General features: G+C 39.5%; 2 protein-coding genes and 1 long non-coding RNA gene across 4 annotated transcripts in view; all 3 read left to right on the forward strand.

Annotated features, from left to right (window-relative positions):
• The window catches only part of acadm (acyl-CoA dehydrogenase medium chain), a 9,299-nt gene extending 6,748 nt beyond the window's left edge, over window positions 1–2,551 (forward strand). Inside the window, exons 9-12 of the mRNA XM_031294402.2 lie at window positions 200–340; window positions 823–918; window positions 1,160–1,408; window positions 1,498–2,551. Of these exons, the coding sequence (XP_031150262.1) occupies window positions 200–340; window positions 823–918; window positions 1,160–1,408; window positions 1,498–1,569 (558 nt within the window). The 3' untranslated portion in view covers window positions 1,570–2,551. The remainder of the gene's footprint in view (window positions 1–199; window positions 341–822; window positions 919–1,159; window positions 1,409–1,497) is intronic.
• A 508-nt stretch (window positions 2,552–3,059) lies between these two features.
• rabggtb (Rab geranylgeranyltransferase subunit beta) lies at window positions 3,060–12,919 on the forward strand. Of its 2 annotated transcripts, none has more exons than XM_031294424.2 (9): window positions 3,060–3,138; window positions 3,745–3,852; window positions 5,660–5,857; window positions 7,312–7,417; window positions 7,720–7,772; window positions 8,642–8,752; window positions 9,058–9,183; window positions 9,465–9,614; window positions 11,196–12,919. In XM_031294424.2, the coding sequence occupies exons 3-9, from the start codon at window positions 5,687–5,689 to the stop codon at window positions 11,334–11,336; spliced, it is 858 nt and encodes a 285-aa protein (XP_031150284.1). In that variant the 5' UTR covers window positions 3,060–3,138; window positions 3,745–3,852; window positions 5,660–5,686; the 3' UTR covers window positions 11,337–12,919. The 2 variants fall into 2 exon arrangements, with proteins under 2 accessions (XP_031150284.1, XP_031150282.1); XM_031294422.2 differs by having other exon boundaries at window positions 3,093–3,359.
• LOC118495891 lies at window positions 9,616–10,050 on the forward strand. Its single transcript, XR_004898340.1, has 2 exons — window positions 9,616–9,690; window positions 9,770–10,050. It is a non-coding gene; the product is annotated as an uncharacterized LOC118495891 (long non-coding RNA).
• Window positions 12,920–20,653: the final 7,734 nt, after the last annotated feature.

The following is a 20,653-nucleotide window of genomic DNA, read 5'->3' on the forward strand; positions in this document are numbered from 1 at the left end:
GCTTCAATTTCAATCTCTTACACAAAATTATGATTTTTGAGTAGCGCTGGGCAGTATGACCAAAAATTTGTATCGCAGTATTTCTTAGAGAAAACCTCAGCTATCTAGTCAGGATGGTGCCATAATCTAGTCCAGTAATTTGGCATTTGATATGTGCGTTACAAGATAACATGCCCTGTGTTTTGTTTTGTGCTTGTAGGAGATGAACATGGGCCAGAGGTGCTCTGATACCAGAGGCATCACCTTTGAGGATGTGAGAATACCAAAGGAGAACGTCCTGATCGCAGAGGGATCTGGCTTCAAAATTGCCATGGGTGCCTTTGACAACACCCGTCCACCAGTAAGTCTTCTAACTAAATTGAAATTGGTATCGCAAAGGCTCACTTTTTTTGTTTTAAAAAAACAAAAGAAAAATGGGAATCAGCTGCTATAATCAGCAGCTCTTTTCTCATAATTTTTCTTCTTGCATTTCTCTATAAAATGCATTTAATGATCTGGTATTGTCACAGCAGACCCTTTGTTACAGTGACCTTTAGTCAAGTGTCTTTTTGGATTTGTGTGGACACACAACATTTGCGACACTGATATGCTCCAGGTATTTGGTACAAAACTGTAAAACCCACTGCCTACATGGCATCAAAGACATCACCTAATTGAAGGACATTCCTACCTTCATATCCAAATATCTGATAACCCATTGCTACAACCAAACAATTACACGCTTTTAAACATTGTTAAGCAAATGAAAAACCAATGTTGTTAAGTGTATCGGTCATTGAAGATCTGTCTGTGATGTTTACTAATGTTCTTAATGCAATGCAGGTGGCAGCAGGAGCAACAGGCCTGGCACAGAGGGCCCTTGATGAAGCTACCAATTATGCACTTGAGAGGAAGACCTTTGGCAAAGTCATTGCTGAGGTTTGTTTTCTTCATTTTCTTCTGTTCTGTCGCAGGCTTTATGCGCTGATATACCCCATTTTGAGTTCACTGTATTACAGAATTTTGTTGTATAATGCAAATAACTGTGGCAATACTGTCTTAACTGTAACTATCATGATAACTGACGGCCAGGAGACATCACAGTGTACAGTGCTGTACAGTGTTACAAGTAAAAAGAGTACAGGATAAACAGGCCCCTCTGTCTCCTCCTGTTTCACAGCACCAGGCAGTGTCCTTCCTCCTAGCTGAGATGGCGATGAAGGTGGAGCTGGCCAGGATGGCGTACCAGCGGTCTGCCTGGGAAGTGGACCAGGGCCGCAAAAACACCTACTACGCCTCCATCGCCAAGGCCTTTGCTGGAGACATCGCCAATCAGGTGGCCACCGATGCTGTTCAGATATTTGGAGGCAACGGCTTCAACAGCGAATACCCGGTGGAGAAGCTGATGAGAGACGCCAAGATCTACCAGGTGGGTGATGATGTGCACTTAATCACTGCCAGCAGAAGTATTTGGCAAAACTTAATTTTCTTGATTACCATTTTTGTTTCCTTTTGTAGATCTACGAGGGCACTGCTCAAATCCAAAGACTCATTATTGCCCGAGAACACCTGGGAAGATATAAGAAATGAACTCTGCACACCTGACTTGTCCTCAACAAAATGTGCTTTTGTTTTAACTTTTCTACACATAAACATGTGTTCCTGGAAATATATCTGCTTACTTATACTCAGGATACATTTGCAGAATGTCGTTTGCCTTACCAGCACTTCATCCTGCCTTAGTTTTTTTTTTGGAACTGATCCAGACCCTGAATTGGTAGATAGCAGTCTACCTTTCTCATCAGAACCTGTCAACAAGACCTGTCCCATTTTTAAAAGGGTTATCCGAATGCAGCTCAGAACTGTGGCCTTATTTTGTGACTTGAAGTGTTGAGGATCACAGCATTTAGGCAAAAGATCCTATGACCATGTCCTGTCGGGCTGCAGCCTCTGTAGGTTGTAAATAATGGCAGCCAGGCACAAAAACACTGCTGCTTTTGATAGCAGTCTGGACTTTAAACTGTAAAGTTGTTTATCTGGTAAAACGGTGTCTGTCTCAGGGCAACATGATGATGATAATAAACTTGGACATATTTAACTTTATAAGTTGACAAGCGCAGCCCAAACATGCATTGTTTTTTTGTTTATTCTCATAGGCAGTAAAAGCATGCAAAATCAAAGATTATTTTTCTCAAAATGTCCAACCGATGTCTTGTTTTACCTTTTGACATGCTACCAAACTTACACACTTGTTTGGCTTTCCCTATTGACCTTCTGCGCCCATTCTTCAGATTTTTCACACAGCAGAACCAATTTTAATCTTGATCTGTACAAATCATTTCTCACCAGAATGTGTTAGAAACTGAGAAATTTGTGTTTAATGATTTTAACAACTTTAAAAATGCATGAAATGGTTTTCTGTCTGATTTAGAAATTAGGTCCTTAACAGTTTTTTGTTACCCTCCAATGGAGAACCTCTGCAGAAAGTATGGATGTAATATGTACTGTGATTCAGTTGTTACTGTTAGACACATCACTTTTTGACAATGACATAAAGGTGAATTCATCAGAAGCTTTAAAGTATCTTTTTTTTTTTTATTTATTCCATTTCCATTTTATCTTGAACTGAACATGGTTTAAGGTTGTTGTTTTTTTCTATTTCTGGACCGATAATAGAAATAGTTTTTTTCTGTTTTCATATTTAACTTAGATGAATCAAGAAAACCAAACAAAACTGTAGTTTGTGTATAACTGGTTAAATGACCTCAATGAGTCCAAGAAACTGGTTTCCTGTGGGGGGAGTGTTCCTCTCTGGGAGGCAAACTCATAGATTAATATTGGCTAGAACAGTATATTCACATTTTGAAAATGATACTTCATTTTACATATTAAGTAAACAGAAAGACTGGGTAGAAATAAGGGCTTTGAGACGGCCTTCAAGGAGGAGCGAGAAGCTATCAAATAAGGGACATGGGATGTCCCTTATTTCTCTCCCAAGGTTCCTCAGTGAAGGGCAGAGGTTAAATTGGGCCGGAGCTCAGGTCCGTCTCCTTCAGCACCACTTCCTCGGTGAAGGGGATGCAATTTAAGGACCTGGGATGCAGTAATGCAGTCTCAGTAGAGGAAGAATACATTGATGGAGTTATCTTGTAAGCTTGGGTCAGAAGAAGTAGACAAAAACAATCAAGTAAAGTGGTAAGAAAAGTACTTCAGAATTGTGTAAAGTATGTGCACTTAGTAGATTTTGAGTATTCGGCAGAAGGGCAGGATGTAGACTGTGGTACAGTCTCCGAAGCAGAAGGTGGCGGTATTGCACCTAAAACCAACCGCCGTAAAAACTCAAGAAGAAGAAGCCTGATCATGCGAACGTTTTCAGAATGGTAACTGGCGTCATATTGTAACTAAATGTTATAGTTAGTCAGCGTAGTTTAAGAAAACATTATAGCCGAAGTGAATAGAAATGTCTACTTGTCTTTGTTCTATCCGACTTTAGTGGCACATTGACTGCTAATCTGTGAAAGCAGCTAACTAAAGTAAAATGGCTAAAATGTAGCTAGCATCCGTGTTAGCATGTAGCTCGTTGATAGCACAACCTGTCAACAAATAGTCACTTATTTACATATGAAGTCATTTAGCTACATAATATGAGTTTATTCAGTATCAGGTTTGACAGCGAAATGATATAGGTTATAACTGAATCATATTGAAACGGGGTCAGTTAGAATGTGTGGCATGTTTTAAACATGTTGATGTGTTTATTGTCAGGGTACCCAAGTGAAAGATGTCATCATTAAGCCTGACGCTCCCAGCACACTGCTGCTGGACAAACATGCAGACTACATCGCTGCCTACGGCTCCAAAAAGGATGACTATGTGAGTAAAAGGCAATCATATGGGCTTTCTAGATGTTTTTGTTCTACCTTAGACAGGTTTGTCAACTTGACGTTACTTTTATGTACTTTTACTTTGGCTGTTTTCATTGTTTGGGCTATGCGAGATTTTATGCTACAGCATACAATGATATTTAGACAAAAGTGTGCTTCCAACTTTGTGGCAAAAGTTTGATCTTGTACCCATCCAACACCTTTGTGAACTGTAAGCCAGACCTTATCACCAGACATCAGTGTTGGACCTCACAAGTCTTCTACAGTCTTGTGGAAAACCTGACACCAGAAGAGTGGAGAAGTACACCATTGGGAAAAAAAACTAACAAAAGAACAATTTATACCATCTCCTTTTTATGTTCTCATATGTTATATTTTACTAGAACAAATTAGTTTGTTACATTTCTCAGAAAAAGTGTCTCTTTTCTAACAACACTACAAGTTTCTTTTATTACAAATGAGAAAAATAAATCCAAATTAATGCATATATTTGTCCAGTATGTACTGAATCACATACTCCACCCCCCTCCTTTTTGTGAAGAATGTTCTAGCACTTTTATTTTTAGGACATTTAGAAAATGCCTGTATGCCTTATAATTACTAAACTGGTAAGATGAAGTGGTAGGATGAAAGATACCTACTCATTTTAATTGTATTAGGTGCTTTATTTATTTATTATTTCAGGACAATGCACGTTTGATGAACATCTACAGCAGTATACGTAAAAGTGCCAGATTGTAGCCCAAGGGCTAATTTCCATCTGTAGTCCATTAGGCAGGTTGAAGTTACAATAAAAAGGACAAAATATATACAGTAGTAACATTTGCTATATAAAACAGGGAGAAACAGGAAAACAGGACAATTCATTAGTAAGTCTTAAAACGGAGACACAATTCATTAGTATGCTCTACTGGGCTAATACGGTACAGCATGCAGTTAGAGGTGATAGCTCTAAGCCACACCTTTACCTGGCTCTTAAAGGTGGCCAGAGTGGGACATTCCCTTATAGTTGGGGGTAGTGTGTTCCATAATGCACTACCTTTAATACATAGTGCATTATGGCTGAAGGAGGTTTTTCTAAAAGGAACCTCACAGTCCCTGTTTACAACAGCTCTGGTGATCCGAGTTTGTCTGTATTTAAGAAACTCTAGCAGTGGGGGTGGCGCCAAGCCATGTAGTACTTTATAAATTAAGCATATTGAGGATAATTTACAGAAATTATCAAAACTCAGTAAGTTATGTTTCTCTAAGATCTTGCAATGATGATAAGATAGTTTTTTTTTTATCTAGAGTTTTGAGTGCCTTTTTTGTACAAAAGCTCAACTGGTTTTAGGATAGTAGAACCCGACAGACCAGCTGGTGATGCAGTAGTTCAGATGTGAAAATATTATTGAGTGCAGAAACATCAGAGCAGCTGCATCTGACAGAGATCCTCTGTTTTGCTTAAAATTACAAAGATTGAATTTAATTCTTTTGGATATCATTTTAACATGATTTTTAAAAGAGAGTTTGGAGTCTATAATCACGCCCAAGTATTTAAACTCATTAACAACTTTGAAATTATTGGTGGTCAAATTAGTAGTCTCATTTCAATTTTATAGATGTAAATATTCAAATAATAGGTCCTTTTCTCTGGTCAGCAAACTTTGAAGGTACAATTTATGTAGTGCTATTTGTGTGAACAGATAACAAAAGAAAAATGGTTTAAACTTTAAATATCTATGGGACATGTGGTATTACAGATCCTGCTGTATTATTTCCTCTTGTTCATTTGTGTCCTATTTGTGTTGGTCCAGGAGTACACGCTGTCAGAGTACCTGAGGATGAGCGGCATCTACTGGGGGCTGACGGTGATGGACCTGATGGGGCAGCTGCCCCGGATGAACCGGCAGGAGATCATAGACTTCATTAAAGCCTGTCAGCACGAGTGTGGAGGCATCAGCGCCAGCATCGGACACGACCCCCACCTACTCTACACCCTCAGCGCCGTCCAGGTGACTGAAAGACAGTCAACTTGACATTTGACAGATTGACCAATTTATTCTTGTTTTCACATCAACTTTTATACTGAGAGAAGATGGAATTGTTACCAACTAGAAAGACAATACTTTGCTGTGATTTGAGGTTGATGAGATGTCGTCCTCTATACCAGTGGTTCCCAACCTTTTTTCCTTGGCGCCCCCCCTACTTATGTCTAAGAAAAGCTGAGCCCCCCCGTCCGAAACCGAAGTTGAGGTAACTCTCGAGATAGAGCCTTACTTTCTTTTTTGATACAGAGGAGTTATCAGCACTTTTACGTTTCTCCGCCATGTTTCATTCATAAAATAGTGATGCCGTGGCGGCAGGAAAAACAAGGATGATAGCAGCTATCAGCTAGCGGCTAGCAGCTGACCTGATGACAGCAAGGGTCACAGGTTAAGAGGTCCCGGAGGTTTGGCCTACTAAGCAGCCTGCCTACAATTTTAAGCGAGAACAAAAATATATAGTTTTTATACAGACTTTTGTATACATTATATATTCTAGTGTATTATCATAATTTGTTTAAAATGTGCAAATGTTTTTTTTTTTTTTACCTCAACCTCAAACCAGATAAAGACTTGCGCACCCCCTCTGATCTTTGCCGCCCCCCTGAGGGGTCCCCGGACCCCAGGTTGGGAACCACTGCTCTATACAATAAATCAAATAGGCCGAGAATTTATAAACCAGAAATATACATACGTTTTTAATTCATTTTATTCTTGGATGACATACAGAGCTAAAAAAATAAATGCGGTGCTCAAATTTTTTTTTTATTTATTCATTTCATTGGAAGTCTCTTTTACTGTAATTTTCTAGCAATTTCAGTGGTTAATGCTGTATATTTCACTGTCTTGAGCAGCTTCAGTGGTTTTTAAGATTTCATTTCTTCTGAAGGATCCTTATGATGAAAATTATATTTGTATTTATCTCCCAGCAAAACTTCTCAATTTGTCTGTTAGCTACATGTTTGTACATTAGCTTGATTGCTCTGCAACTCCTGTTCTTAGTCGTTTCTGGTTTATGACTTTTTAGTTTTGGTTTACTGACTTACTTAGGCCTTTGTGTTCCCCAAAAAAACATAAGTCATCCACGAAAGGGTTTCATCAGTGTTTCTGTAGCATATATGTTTTTTACAGGTTGGGGCTGCAAACCCAAGCCCAACCTTCCACCATTTCTGGTTTCCTGTTTGTTGATTTGTTAGTCCTCTCCCCTAGCTTATTGTCCTCCAAGTAATGTATTACAGTCTCATACCACATAGGATCAGACAGATTTAGGGTCGTGTACAAGCTGTCTCTGAATGTCAAGCCCAACCAACTCCTGCTACTGTGTAGTGAAAGCTGCAACTAGTACAACAGTCTATCTTGCAGTATTTCATACCAGCAGCGCAAGATGGGTTTTTGGTTTAATTATTGTATTATTTTTTTCTCAGATCCTGTGCTTGTATGACAGTGTAGATGCACTTGATGTGGACAAAGTGGTGGAATACATCAAAGGGCTGCAGCAGGAAGACGGCTCATTTGCAGGGGACAAATGGGGTGAGCAAGATTTACTCCGATCTGTGTTGTCTCAGGAAACATTTGCTCCTCAAAAAAAACCAAAAAAACGGAGTGAATGAAAAGCACACAAGCATTTTAATAGAGGGGATAAAATAATAGGCAATGTCCGCACACAATTTGTATCACACTATATTTGTACAAATATACAACTTAAATAATTGTTGTCATATTGAGCTTGCCGCTGAAATCCCAGTAAAACCATATAGTCATTTTCATTTATTCAAATTATAGTTTGCTTTAAATATAATATTAAAATAGTATAATGTTGTGTAACTTTACAGGAGAAATAGACACAAGATTTTCCTTCTGTGCTGTTGCCACACTTGCATTACTGGTATGTATATAATGACAGTTTTTCTCACTTTTTTGTCTTTACACAACACTGTAACTAGAGCCTGACCGACATGGGATTTTTTAGAACGATACCCATTGTAGAGGGGAAAGATTCACCGATTACAGATTTGGCGCCGATATAGTGAATTTTTGAGCTGGAATGAAAATAGACCTTTTCTGTGTGGATTGTGTATGACCATGTAAATGTAGTCAGAAGGCTGCTTTCTTAAAGGTGCTGTAAGCAATGTTACGCGTTTTTTAGGCTACAACATTTTTTGTCACATACAGCAAACATCTCCTCACTATCCACTAGCTGCCTGTCCCCTGAACACACTGTAAAAAAAAACATGGTCTCTGTAGACAGCCCAGGCTCCACAAACGGCAACAAAAACAAACTGTGCCAACCTGCACCACCAAACATAACAGTCTTCCAGCGTTCCAGCCAATAACCGACAAGAAGGATTTGGGGGTGGGGCTTGGGGGGTTAGTGCGTGGAAGCACGGAAGGGAGGGAGAGGGGACGGGATGAGGAGGAGGGAGGGGCGAACTAGCCTCCGTTTTGTTTGAAAATACTTTGAACGTCAAACAAGAAGTGCTGTCACCCAACATCGCTTAGAGCACCTTTAAACAAATAACTTTATTAAAAGAATATTTAACATTATCATACATTATATACAAAGCATTGTTTTCGGCATTATATGTTCCAGTAAAAAAAATGTTAATATCGGTGCATGATGGACAACATATATGCCGATAGCGATAAATACAGATATGTCTGCGATAGGCCAATATCGGCTGATAAAATCGGTCGGGCTCTAAGTGTAACACTTTATAGTCTGAAGATGACTCTCTGTCCTCTCCTCCTTGTAAGGGCAAGATGGACACAATAAATGTTGACAAAGCTGTAGAGTTCGTCTTGTCCTGTATGAACTTTGACGGTGGTTTTGGCTGCAGACCTGGTTCAGAGTCTCATGCTGGTCAGGTGAGTCCACTGATGTTCTTGTATAGTGAATGGCAGTCTCTGTGGGACTTAAGTTGCTAGTTCCCACATAAAGGTTATCAGACCATTGAATTATTAACACATCACAAATATGAGGCTGTAGGCTGGTCTTGTGGGAAGGAGTCTGACGCATAACGGAGAGATTGTCAATCCCCGACACTAACATGATGAAATATATTCTCACTCTGGAAGGTGGCTGGTATTACGTTCACACACCTCCTGAGCAGTTACATGTTAAAATCCTTCTCAAATGTAATCTTTATGGTCTTTTCCCTTCTGTCCATCAGATTTACTGCTGCTCTGGCTTCCTGTCACTCACCGGTCAGCTGCACCAGGTGAACGCTGACCTGCTGGGCTGGTGGCTCTGCGAGAGGCAGTTGCCGTCCGGAGGCCTCAATGGACGACCAGAGAAGGTTTGTCCTCTCCAGATGCTGTAGTGGGGAAACCTTTAAAAAAAAAAAAAAAAAAAAAAAAAAAAATCAGGACAGCATGATTCCTGTTATAGTACTTTAACCTGCAACATATCTACTCTAAAAGTAATTGAGGCTTCTAAATTAGCCAAAGTAGTTAAGTTGTTTGTAAAATAAAATAGTATATCTACATCTGTACTTACCGTTAAAGGTATTGAAGCTAATACTTCAATCAGATTTAGTTACAGTACTGACCAAGCTCTGGTTTTGTTTGTCTCATTCAGCTTCCAGATGTGTGCTACTCGTGGTGGGTTTTGGCATCGCTGAAAATCATTGGTCGGATCCACTGGATCGACAAGGCCAAGCTGCGATCGTTTATACTGGCCTGTCAAGACGAGGAGACTGGAGGTTTTGCTGACAGACCGGGAGACATGGTGAGCTGTCAAACACAACTAACTCCTGCATGCTGCAATGGAAAGGGGGAACGTATTAGACCTGTCTGTTCCCAAAGTCCTGCCTCCATGTAAGCCTGTCTGCACCTCCATGATCCCATCCTTTGTCTCTCTGTCTCATATATATTTTCAACCAGTAAAAAGGTTTAAGATAAACGTTATCTCGCTGATACACTCAGAACTTTTTTTTTGGGTGTTGGGACACGCAGCAAAGGGCCGCAGGTCGGATTCAAACCCGGGCTGCTGCCAAGGACTCAGACTACATGGGGCGCACGCTCTTACTGGGTGAGCTAGAGGTCGCCCCCACTCAGAACTTCTTAAGTACTGTAAGGTTTTAGATTAGATTCAACTTTATTGTCATTGCAGAGAGTACAGGTACTGAGACAACGAAATGCAGTTTAGCATCTAACCAGAAGTGTAAAAAGCAGTAAAGTGCAGAGTAATGTACAGATTAATATATAGAATAAATAGAGTATACAATAAAGAGTAAGGGGTATGAATACAGCATGAGCAGTATGAACATAGTAGGCAGTGCTGGTATAGTATAAAATAAAACATTTCGTGCATAGTGTAAGTACAAGTAATGCTAACAGTAGACATATACAGAACAAACAGCTGGCGGTATGATATGGATACGGTGTATATGCTTTAGATCCAATATGTACAGGTATAAATATGAATTCTCTTTAGGTCAGTTGATACAATATGCACATTACTGTCCATACGTCTGGAAATGTATAGAGAAGAAGTAAAATGTTTGTATAATACTGTTCATGTACTGTGTATTGAATTGATATGGTTCATTACTTCATCAGCAGAAAACCCAAAGAAAAATATCACAAGATTACATTGCCTGCAGTTTTTTCCTCCTTACCTATGAATTATGCAAATGCATTGTTTTCAGTTTCACCATTGCTATTTCGGTATTAACTTTATAAACTCTAACCAGTGTTAGTGAAATAGCAGCCTTTATGCACAAGTGGATCCTTACCTATGCTGGCTTCTAAGCTTGTTAAGGAGTGAGAGAGAACACAAGTTTTATGATTTTTAAAATTTAGAAAAAGGCCGCTCATCTCTGCTGAATTCAATCCCACACTTCCCACCACTTGATGTACTTGATTTTGATCTACCATATGATGCACATCCTCATATTTTGAGGATGTGCATCATCATATAAGATGTTTATTTTTTTTATTTTACTTGTCAATCCCCAAGGTAAATTGGCAGTTGAAATGTAGCTTTCGCAAATCCATTTTATATACACAGCCCACATGCAATTCAAGGGGCAGTGCAGGGCCAACCATGGTACGGCACCACTGGAACAGTTTGGGCGTTTCGGGGCCTTCCTATGAGGCAAACTAAGAGGCAAACTGGCACCTACCAGTCCACACTCCATACTTGGTCCGTAGACTTGAACCCCACAGACTGAGCTAATGCCAACTCATTCCGTTACAATACTTCATTACAACTCCAGATAATAGTGGAGGAGGACATGCAACTTCTTTTTTGTTTTTGGTATCTCTCTGATTGTCATTAAGTCTCCTGCTCCCTCCTCCTCTGCAGGTGGATCCTTTCCACACTCTGTTCGGAGTTGCAGGTCTCTCCCTTCTCGGAGATGAACAGATCAAGCCAGTGAATCCTGTTCTGTGCATGCCTGAGGATGTCCTGCAGAGGATCAACCTGCAGCCTGACCTCCTCAGCTAGCCTTCTGACACCATCATCCCACCACACTCACACACACCTGCCCTGCTAAACAACCCAACTACCATGGCTGTGTGTTGAGAGCAAAGAGAGGACCACCACACATCGTAGTGTTAGCTGAAGTCTACAGACACATTTTAGATGCAGGTTTCAGTCTGCTCACTAAGGACAAAAAGAGTTTCGCAGTTCTGACTCGATTCCTCTGAGTCTGTCTTTACACCCTCAACCATTATGTTATCAAGTTACTTTTGTTGGTTTTACTGCAAGAGAACAGTTTGGGAAAGAGATGCTTTGAAGTGTGATCATCGTTGCTAAAGCCCAGAAATCATTGAGCAACATTCCTTAGCACGTTGACTTACTCACCATGTCAGTTTGTCTGAGGGAAAACATGGGACAAACTGTTGTGGAAGTCAGTTTCATATATCTTTCTTGCTCCCATCACCCTGTGAGGAAGATTTTACTGTACTTAATCATTGTCCAGAGACAGGCACTGATTGGCTCAGCTTTTTTTCATGTACTTTATGATAAAGACCTGAATGATAAAGGAATATTCTGTTTAATTTGCAACATTTGTGCATCCGAAACAGATTGTGTGGAACAGACAAGAATGAGAACGTTGGCTCTGTGATTTAATTTTGTTTTTGGGGCTTAAGACACTTGACTGGTTTGTTGTTGGAGAGTTCTGCCTTTTTTATGCACCTACTGTTTTAAATGAAAGAACTTCCGTGTTTGAAAAGTGACAGCATGTAAAGGGCAAACTATCCTCGTCCTCTTATAAACTTGAGCAATCGTACTACCACCGGGCTAATAGGTCTCACAACTGGAGATGCAACATGTGACTTGTTGCAAACAAAATATAGTTTTATTAAAATAACTTCAATTTACAGTAAAGAAAATGTTTTTGCATGAATTGGAGCATGGGGCAGTGTTTTGTTTGACACCCAGAGGTAAAACACATGGCAGCGTCGTCGTATCTTGCCAATCCTCAGTCTCAGCTACACTATTTATTTAAATCCATGTTACTCAGCACAGCTTTGTTATGCAGCTGTGGGCAGAGGGTTTAGATTTGCCCCCAAACTGTGTGCAAAATCGAGAACATTTCAAGTCTTAGGCTTTGATAATTCTCAAGTGTCTTTTTATGTGTACTAATTTGGTTAAAACTTTTTTTATTTTCAGGAAAAAACAATCTTTATATTGCTGCACTCATGTCTTACTGAATGCACATTGTATCTGTTGTTAGATAACTGTTCAGTGTTGACATTGTTACAGAAGGTAAATAAATCACATTTAAGTTATGTTGAATGTATTAGTTCTCAGATTGTAAATTTATTAATTGACATTGTTATGCAAATTAATTTTAAGTCATTACTCAAACATTGCACAGTTTTCAAGTAATTGTGCCTCTTAAAGGTGATTAAAATCTGAAAGACAACTAAAAACCTTAACTTGTTAAACTACTAGGTGTCATTGTTGTGGGGGCAGCTCTAATCTAAAAAGCTGATTACTGTTGCACAACTTAATGTGTGTATATTAATGTAACTTATTTGTAATCTTTGATTGGAAATAAATGTATGATTTCTCCCTCAGCTTTTTTTGGATTTGTGTTTTTGCACTAAATGAGCATTTTAAGAAGCAGATGCCCAGGCCTCAGTATATCAGTGAACTGGTATATACTGTATACTATATTAAGGATTAGTTTTGTTTTATAAACGACAAAATGGACAAAAAAGTGCTCTGCTCAGATAGTTAACATATAGTGGATTAAGCTGTTTTTTAGCTCCATGTATTTGTCGGTGTGGAAAATCCTATAAGATATAGGACAATGATGTTTTTTGTAAAGGAATGGAGATCCTAAACTGCCTGAATTAGAAATACAATCGGGTTATTACGGCTGATTAACTTTGATTATTTACTAATTTCCTTTAAAACGTATCATTATCCGTAACTGTGCTGATCACAGTGAGTATGGAAAAAAGCTGAGCTGGGTTTCTGTTGCTTTATACAAAATAGAGTTACATTTTATTTCGGTAATATGGGGGCAAGTGGCAAGTAAAGCCCCAAAAATGTAGTTTAATTGGTTCTTGAGGCCCTATGTGGGCATAGTTCTCTTAATACATCCATGGCATAGCCCCATAGCCCCACAGCCGCATGCTCACAATCAAGCATGCAGTTAGCAAGCGGATGGCACATTGGTTCATTACATCCATGGTGCTGATGGGCTGATTGGCTGTTGTCCCGCTGCAATTTAATTAGCTTTTTGCCTGTTGTCACTCACTGGCTCCTAGTTGTCAGAAGTTTGCTTATAATAACAAACTGCGGTCACCATGAATGATGTGGGTTATCACACATTTTAAAGCCTGCCTTTTGATGAAGAATTTGAGATTAAACGTGGGTAACGAGGAGTTTAATCTATTTTACCAGATATACATATCTGGTAAAAAAAAAATGTCTAAGTGTGTGGCTAACGTTAACTGTTAACTGCTATCTTGTCGAAGAAACAGCAGGATAACAAGGTAAAACTGTTGTCAGCAGAGCAAACATAGCTAGCTAGCTAAGTTATTCAAACTGTCAGCGCGTTACACAGCGGGGGATTGAGCAGTGTAACAGCAAATTGTAAAGAACAGGTAGTGCTCAGTCGGATTATCAACTGTGTTAAACTGTATGGGGACGTGATTTTTTTATTATATAAAATAATGTAATTTTCTGGTTTTGCATCATTCCAATGTAGTTGTTGCCCAACCATGTTTTTCCACATTAAGTGTGTGTGTGTGTGTGTGTGTGTGTGCGTGCGAGCGATTGTGAGAGATCAATGTAGTGAAATACTTGAATATTGTTAACATTTTCAAATACTTTTTACATGATACTTTGTATCTTCCCATTTAGTGATTCTTTCTACAAAACCAATTAAATTAGCCTCTGTAGCTGGTTTGAGTAGATGCCACTAGATGGCAGTCTTACCATTCAAAATGCATTTATGTTGATGCAAACTACATACGTCTTATTTTCTCACCAATGATCCTGGTGAGAAACTGCCTAGATTATGGGTTGTTTGTAATGTGATTGCAAGCAAAAATGTAATTTGCAGGGTTAGGTCTCTGAAAATGCAGTGAGATGTAAATTGTACTGTGAGACACTTGCAACCTATACTTGGGTCACTTAAAACGCTTTTACATTTCTCTCATGCATTTTACATCCTATCTCATCCATATTGAGGCTGAAGTAATAATGCTGGCACCCCAGAAATGCCACAGCTGATACTGTATGAGAAATTATGTTTCATAGCAGTGGCAGAAGATTGTAATAATGGAGCGTAAAAGATTGATGCACTCCGCCTGAGAAATTAGAGGCAGCAGGGAATGTTTTCTTTCATGTAATAAAGATAAGGACTTCTCCTGTAATGTACAGCTTGATAAGAAAATGACACTTTACCTGGAACAATTACCAACAATGGCTTTCGTATAAAAAATAATGAATAACAAATGTCAGACTAATGATCAAGTGATAACAGTAACTATGTGGAGCATTATTATCTCCATGCACTAATTACTCCTTCATGATAGTGAGAAAGACACGGTGCTTTTAAAATCTTTTGAATAAGAGGGGGAGGGTAGTAAGGATGGATCTTTTTGTAGTTGTTTGATTGACTCTTCAACAAGAAATGTTAACAGTCACCTAATTCAGGGGCCAGTACCCTTTTGCGGTTGTTTTGCGTTTTTGTGGTCATTTTCATTTCTTTGTGACCGTTTTGCATCTCTTTGTAGTTGTTCTGCCTTTTTGTATATTGTCATGTTGTGTCTTTGTGGTCATTTTGCGTCTCTTTGTAGTCATTTTTGCATCTTGTTGTAGGAATTTTGTGTGTCTTTGTGGCCATTTTACATCTTTGTAGTTATGTTGCGTTGTTTGTGGTTGTTTGGCATCTGTTTATAGCTGTTGTGCTTCTCTTTGTGGTCATTTTACGTCTTTGTAGTAGGGCTGGGCAATATGTCGATATCGTGATATGAGCCTAGATATCGTCTTAGATTTTGGATATTGTAATATGACATCAGTGTTGTCTTTTCCTGGTTTTACAGGCTGCATTACAGTAAAGTGATGTAATTTTCTGAATTTACAAGACTGTTCTAGCTGTTTTATTATTTAACTTTACCCACAAAGTCATTATATCAACATTACTGATGATTATTTGTCACAAATCTCATTGTGTTATATATTTTGTGAAAGCACCAGTTATCAACCTTACAATATCGTCGCAATATCGAGGTATTTGGTCCAAAAATATTGTAATATTTGATTTTCTTCATATCGCCCAGCCCTACTTTGTAATCATTGTGTATCCCTTTGTCGTTGTTTTGGGTCTTTTTGTAATTGTTTGATTGACTTTTGAACAAGAAATGTTAACAGTCACCTCGTAGAGAGCCTCATGGCCTGTATCCTTTATGCTCATTTTGCATCGCTTTGTAGTAATTTTGGATCTCCTTCTCTTCTCCCCAATCTATCTTTTTGTAGTTGTTTGATTTAGCCTGCTTTCCAACAAAAAGTTTTAACTTCATACAGAGGCTTTGGTCCAGCGGCCCATGGTCTTGTACCCGTGAGGGCCGTTCGGTAATCCATCCATGATATTAAGAAGCCAACTACCTTGATTTTTTTTTAGGGGGGGTGGGGGATCAGATTCCAGGAAAGGGGGCCATGCCACCCCTTTGGCCCTGCTTCTGTTCCTGCTACTGCATGTTTCATCATGTGATATTCTCAGTGCGAGACTGTTCTCATGAAGTGGCGTATGTATGACACGCCAATTGTATTTCTTTTCCCCTGCGTGTGATGTTAAAACCAACCGTAGCCTCGCAATAACATGCCACGTGGCTTTAGAAAGTGCCGTGTATGTTTACGCTGCATACAGCAGACTACCGACTGCTGTATGCAGCGTAGATATACACGCGGATAGCTCAAAATGCGTACAGATAACACGGCACTTGGCTTTAGGAAAGTGGCCTGTATGTTTACGCAAAGTCATAATGTCACGTTGTCAGTGCAGCGTGGAACTGCAAGAAATATATAAAAAAAATATACTGGCAGCCCTGTGAGTTTTTTCTATTTATTTGTCTTATTTATTCAGGCGATGGGGGAGCAGTAATCTCTGGCCCCCTGGTGTCTGGGCAGAGACAAACGTGCTGGTTGTTAGGCTACGGACAAACCCCACTGGCTCTCATTAGTGAGGAAGAGACAGATTAAGAGAAAGACGGAAGGTGGGGGAGAAAAGTGAAATGAGAGAGAGAGTGTGCAGAGAGTGAGGAAGCACTAAGACAGATGGATGGATCACAGCTTTCACCTCTCAGTCTTGTTTGTTTGCAAGGAATGCCGCAACCCATTTTTCCTCCCTCTCCTGTCCTCCATCCCGGCGCCCTCTTGTTATCTCTCAGCACAAAATGCTGAGGATTAGTCCCGGCCACAGGGGCTAGAGCCAAATGCTGCTGAACCACAGGCACAGCAGACAATCGCTTAATAAATGTTTAATTAAACCACTGCAGTGTTATGTGTGAATGTAGAGATGACTCACAAGTTTTGGTGGAAAATGGAAATGCTTTAAAAACATCTCCACAAGAGATTCGTGTTGCACCTCTGTGGTCTACTGGTCTACTCTGTGGACGTCTGTGGTTATTATCAGGGACATAGTGTGACATGTACTTAATGACCCCCTCAGCAGCTCTGGGGAGGTCTGATTTCTAGCTTAAAACTCTGGCTTGAACTGAATACTTTTGTTTGTTGAAAGTTTGTTCCCATGAAATTCATAATTTATCTTAAGTCACTGTGGAGTTTTCACCCATCAAGTTACTACAGTTTCTGTTGACAGAGCAGTTGTTGCTGGTGTGGTTGCTTTGGTCAAAGTTCTGCTGTCCTCTGACACGCCTGTCACATTCAGGTGTAAATACAGATATACAGGGCTTTGATTAAAGTTGCAAAAGCTGATGTCTAAAATTTCAAAACTAAACCAACTGCAAGACTAACACTACACTACTACCAACTACAGCAGCAGTCTAGCTGAAGAAAAACAAAACTTCTATACTGCCTTAAAGTGCCCATATTATGAAAAAATCACTTTTTCTTGGATTTGGGGTGTTATGTTGTGTCTCTGGTGCTTCCACACACATACAAACTTTGAAAAAAATCCATCCATGGTGTTTAGAGTGAGATACAGTTTCTGAATGTGTCCTGCCTTCAGTCTCTGGGTGAGCTGGTCAACATCTGCACGGCTTGTGACGTCACGAGCCGAAACGAGCAGGCTAACCGCAACCATTAGCTCGTAGCGTTAGCATGCTAACGCTATGGCTAACGCTAGCATGCTAAAGCTAGCATGCTACCTCGTTCTCAATAGCAAAGCACTGCTACAACACACACAAGTTCACCATAATCTACAAAAGAACTACTTCCATGTGCGCCCTCATTTAGAAGTCTCCCAGCTAATCCTGCCTTGTAACTGACCGAAGTTGTAGAAACAGCCTTTCTTTTACTGTCTATGGAGCTAGCTAGCTGACATGATCTACATCTGAGCTACTGGGCATGTGCAGTGCAATCAAAGATAGTCCAGAAGAAGAAGAAGAAAAGAGGTCTCACTCTGTAGCTAAAACAGAGACCAGCTGAAAAGAGGATCTGCAGCAGTGAGAGAGAGCGGTGCAGTACAACAACAATATGGTGTTTATTGAAAATTAAACCATGTAAACCTATTCTGGTACAACCTTAAAATACAATTATGAACCTGAAAATGAGCATAATATGGCTGCTTTAAAAACAAATTGATCACCCGAGATCTGCTGAGGCCATATCAAATAACCATCTTCACCTCATAGCTCATAGCCATCTTCACCTTTCCTTCTGTCTGTTGTTGAGAATGAAGATTATTTAACATTATTTTTATATTACTTTTAGACAAAGTCAGGCTAGCCGTTTCCCTCTGGTTCCAGTCTTTACTCTAAGCTAAGCTAAGCTGAGCTGAGCTATTTCGATTGGAGTCGTGTTTGTGTCCACCAGATGGAAATCCAATATTCACCCTCTTTTAGCTCTCTTTTAGCAGTTAAATGCTCCACTATGTTTACCAGCTAGTTACTAACTGTTTCTGTCTGCTGTTTGTTGCTAAGCAGGTTATGTACTGTGGGTGTTTGGAGATTTTTCCCTGAAAACAGCTGCCTGTGCGAGGTAGGGCACAGAGCATAGTGCAGACACTTCAGAGGCAAAGCACAGCAAAGGTGTACGTCGTCATCGCTTCTGGCTACCTCACATACAGCTGTTATCTCATTGGTTGTACTTTGAAAGGTCAGCGGCAACCAAAAATAATAATAAATAATAAATTAAATAATAAAATAAATAATTTGAAATATGAGCGCAATGCTTGGTGACAGTTTCAAGTGGTGCGCCACGCCAAGGGTAGAGCTTCCTCCTATTTGTCTCCACCCCTACTCCCCATAGGAAAACAATAGCAAAGCCAGCACAGAACGGTTTTCCCCCAAATCATATGTGGGCAGCTTGGTCGGACAGCTAAACAATGGGCTGAAACTCACAGAGCTCCTTAAAGCCGAGGGGAGCTGCAGAGCCACATCAGTACGAGTGAACTCCTTTCACATGGTCACATTCTTTTCACATTGTTATACATACCATTGTTATTATAAAATTATGGGTTACAGATACTTTGAAACGAAGATTTATGAAGGATTCTAAACATTGTGATCCTGAAGAATCCCCTGTTGACAACCCTATGATGATATTTAAATTGTCTGTCATGTTTTCCATAATTGATTAGAAATCAGGAGAGAAGGCATTGTTTTACTGCTGCTGTAAATTATGATCAGACTTCACTAAAAACTTAACTTGTTCTGTCACTGTTGGGCTGTCAAGAGCTCAAAAAAGAATAATATTGACCCCCGGAGTACGTACAATATTTATAAAATTCACTCTGTGTTCACAGCGCATTCATTCATTTATCAGCTATTGTTTTTCCAGAAAAACTCCACTGAGCTCCATCCAGCAACAACCAGCCTGTTTGAATACTGAACAGCTCCTCTTACGCAGTAACTAACTTACTCAAGGGCAACACAGAATTTGAGGTTTTGTGTTAGGATTAGCTGAATAAATGCTGAAAATATATATATATAAAATGTATTTTTTGACAGTTATTGATATTAATGGATTGTATGCAGAAATCTGAAGAAAAGTTAATTGTTGACCTCGGCAACAGCAGCTGACAAAACAGTCTAGTAGCTGATCTTCATTGGCAGATGGAGTTGCTCCGTTGTCATGGCATTGTTGTTGTTGATCATATGAAATCACATCTTCATATGATATCACATCTGCATTTTCAATGGCAACTGGGTCAAGTGTAACGGCTACTAAATGAACTTTGAAGAGAGATGAAGATTGTTTTGTCAACTCCACATTTGGCCTATGGATGAAGCGGCAAAGATGTCACAAACACATTGTACACATTATGCTGTCTTTTAAAGATGATAATTACGCGGCTTGGTTGCTAATACAATATTTTGTGTCAAATTATTAATTTATTTGGTAAGTAGCCGTGTAATAAGCGGATAATGTAAGGATAATGTAGAGCGTTATAGCGAATACAACCCCGACAGGGTGATCAGGACCCTGAAGTGAAGCGGAGTCTTGAATCAGCCTGAAAAGCGTCCTTAAATCATCATATAATGATACCTGATGAAGTGACCCTCCATTGTTTTATTCCTGATAATCACTAGGAGGCAGTAAAGCACAAATGTTGCACAGACACTGCACAGTACATGGTGATGGTGACATCTATCAGAGGTTTGTTTTAGTAGACAGATGCTGTCAAGACACAATACAATGACAAACAAACAAACAATATGAATATAAAAGAAGTTTGTGTTTTAAGATGAGCCATTACACACTTTAACAAAATGACAGTGTGATTAAGGACAGGTGGTAATTAGATTTCAATTTATGCTTCTTTTCAGTGGAGGGGATACAAATCTGTCATATTGAGTCATGCTGATTCATTCTGGTAAGCCTTCTTGGAAGCAGAGAAGGAACATAGGACAGCAGCTTATCCACTGTTTCTGTAGCTGGAGGCAATCTGATGTGCTAGTACATCCTCTGTACAGAGTGGTAAGTCTGAAATGCTCCACTTGAGTGTGAAAGTGCTGCTCGAGTTACACTTTATTCAAGTCACAGCGAGACTATACCTGTTCTAGAAAGTGACTATTAGATTACAACTACATTTTTAAATAGTTCATTAAAAGCAAATCAAGAGGTGAGTGAAAATGAAAACTTTCTAAGTCAAATAATTTGTGGATTACCTT

This window comes from Sander lucioperca, chromosome 9 (assembly GCF_008315115.2).
Source record: "Sander lucioperca isolate FBNREF2018 chromosome 9, SLUC_FBN_1.2, whole genome shotgun sequence".
Classification (NCBI taxonomy): Eukaryota; Metazoa; Chordata; class Actinopteri; order Perciformes; family Percidae; genus Sander; species Sander lucioperca.

Coding starts and splice junctions, on each gene's coding strand:
- rabggtb (XM_031294422.2), top strand. Junction 3,853..5,659: donor GCTCCAAAAAGGATGACTAT/GTGAGTAAAAGG, acceptor GTGTTGGTCCAG/GAGTACACGCTGTCAGAGTA. Junction 7,418..7,719: donor ATTTGCAGGGGACAAATGGG/GTGAGCAAGATT, acceptor GTAACTTTACAG/GAGAAATAGACACAAGATTT.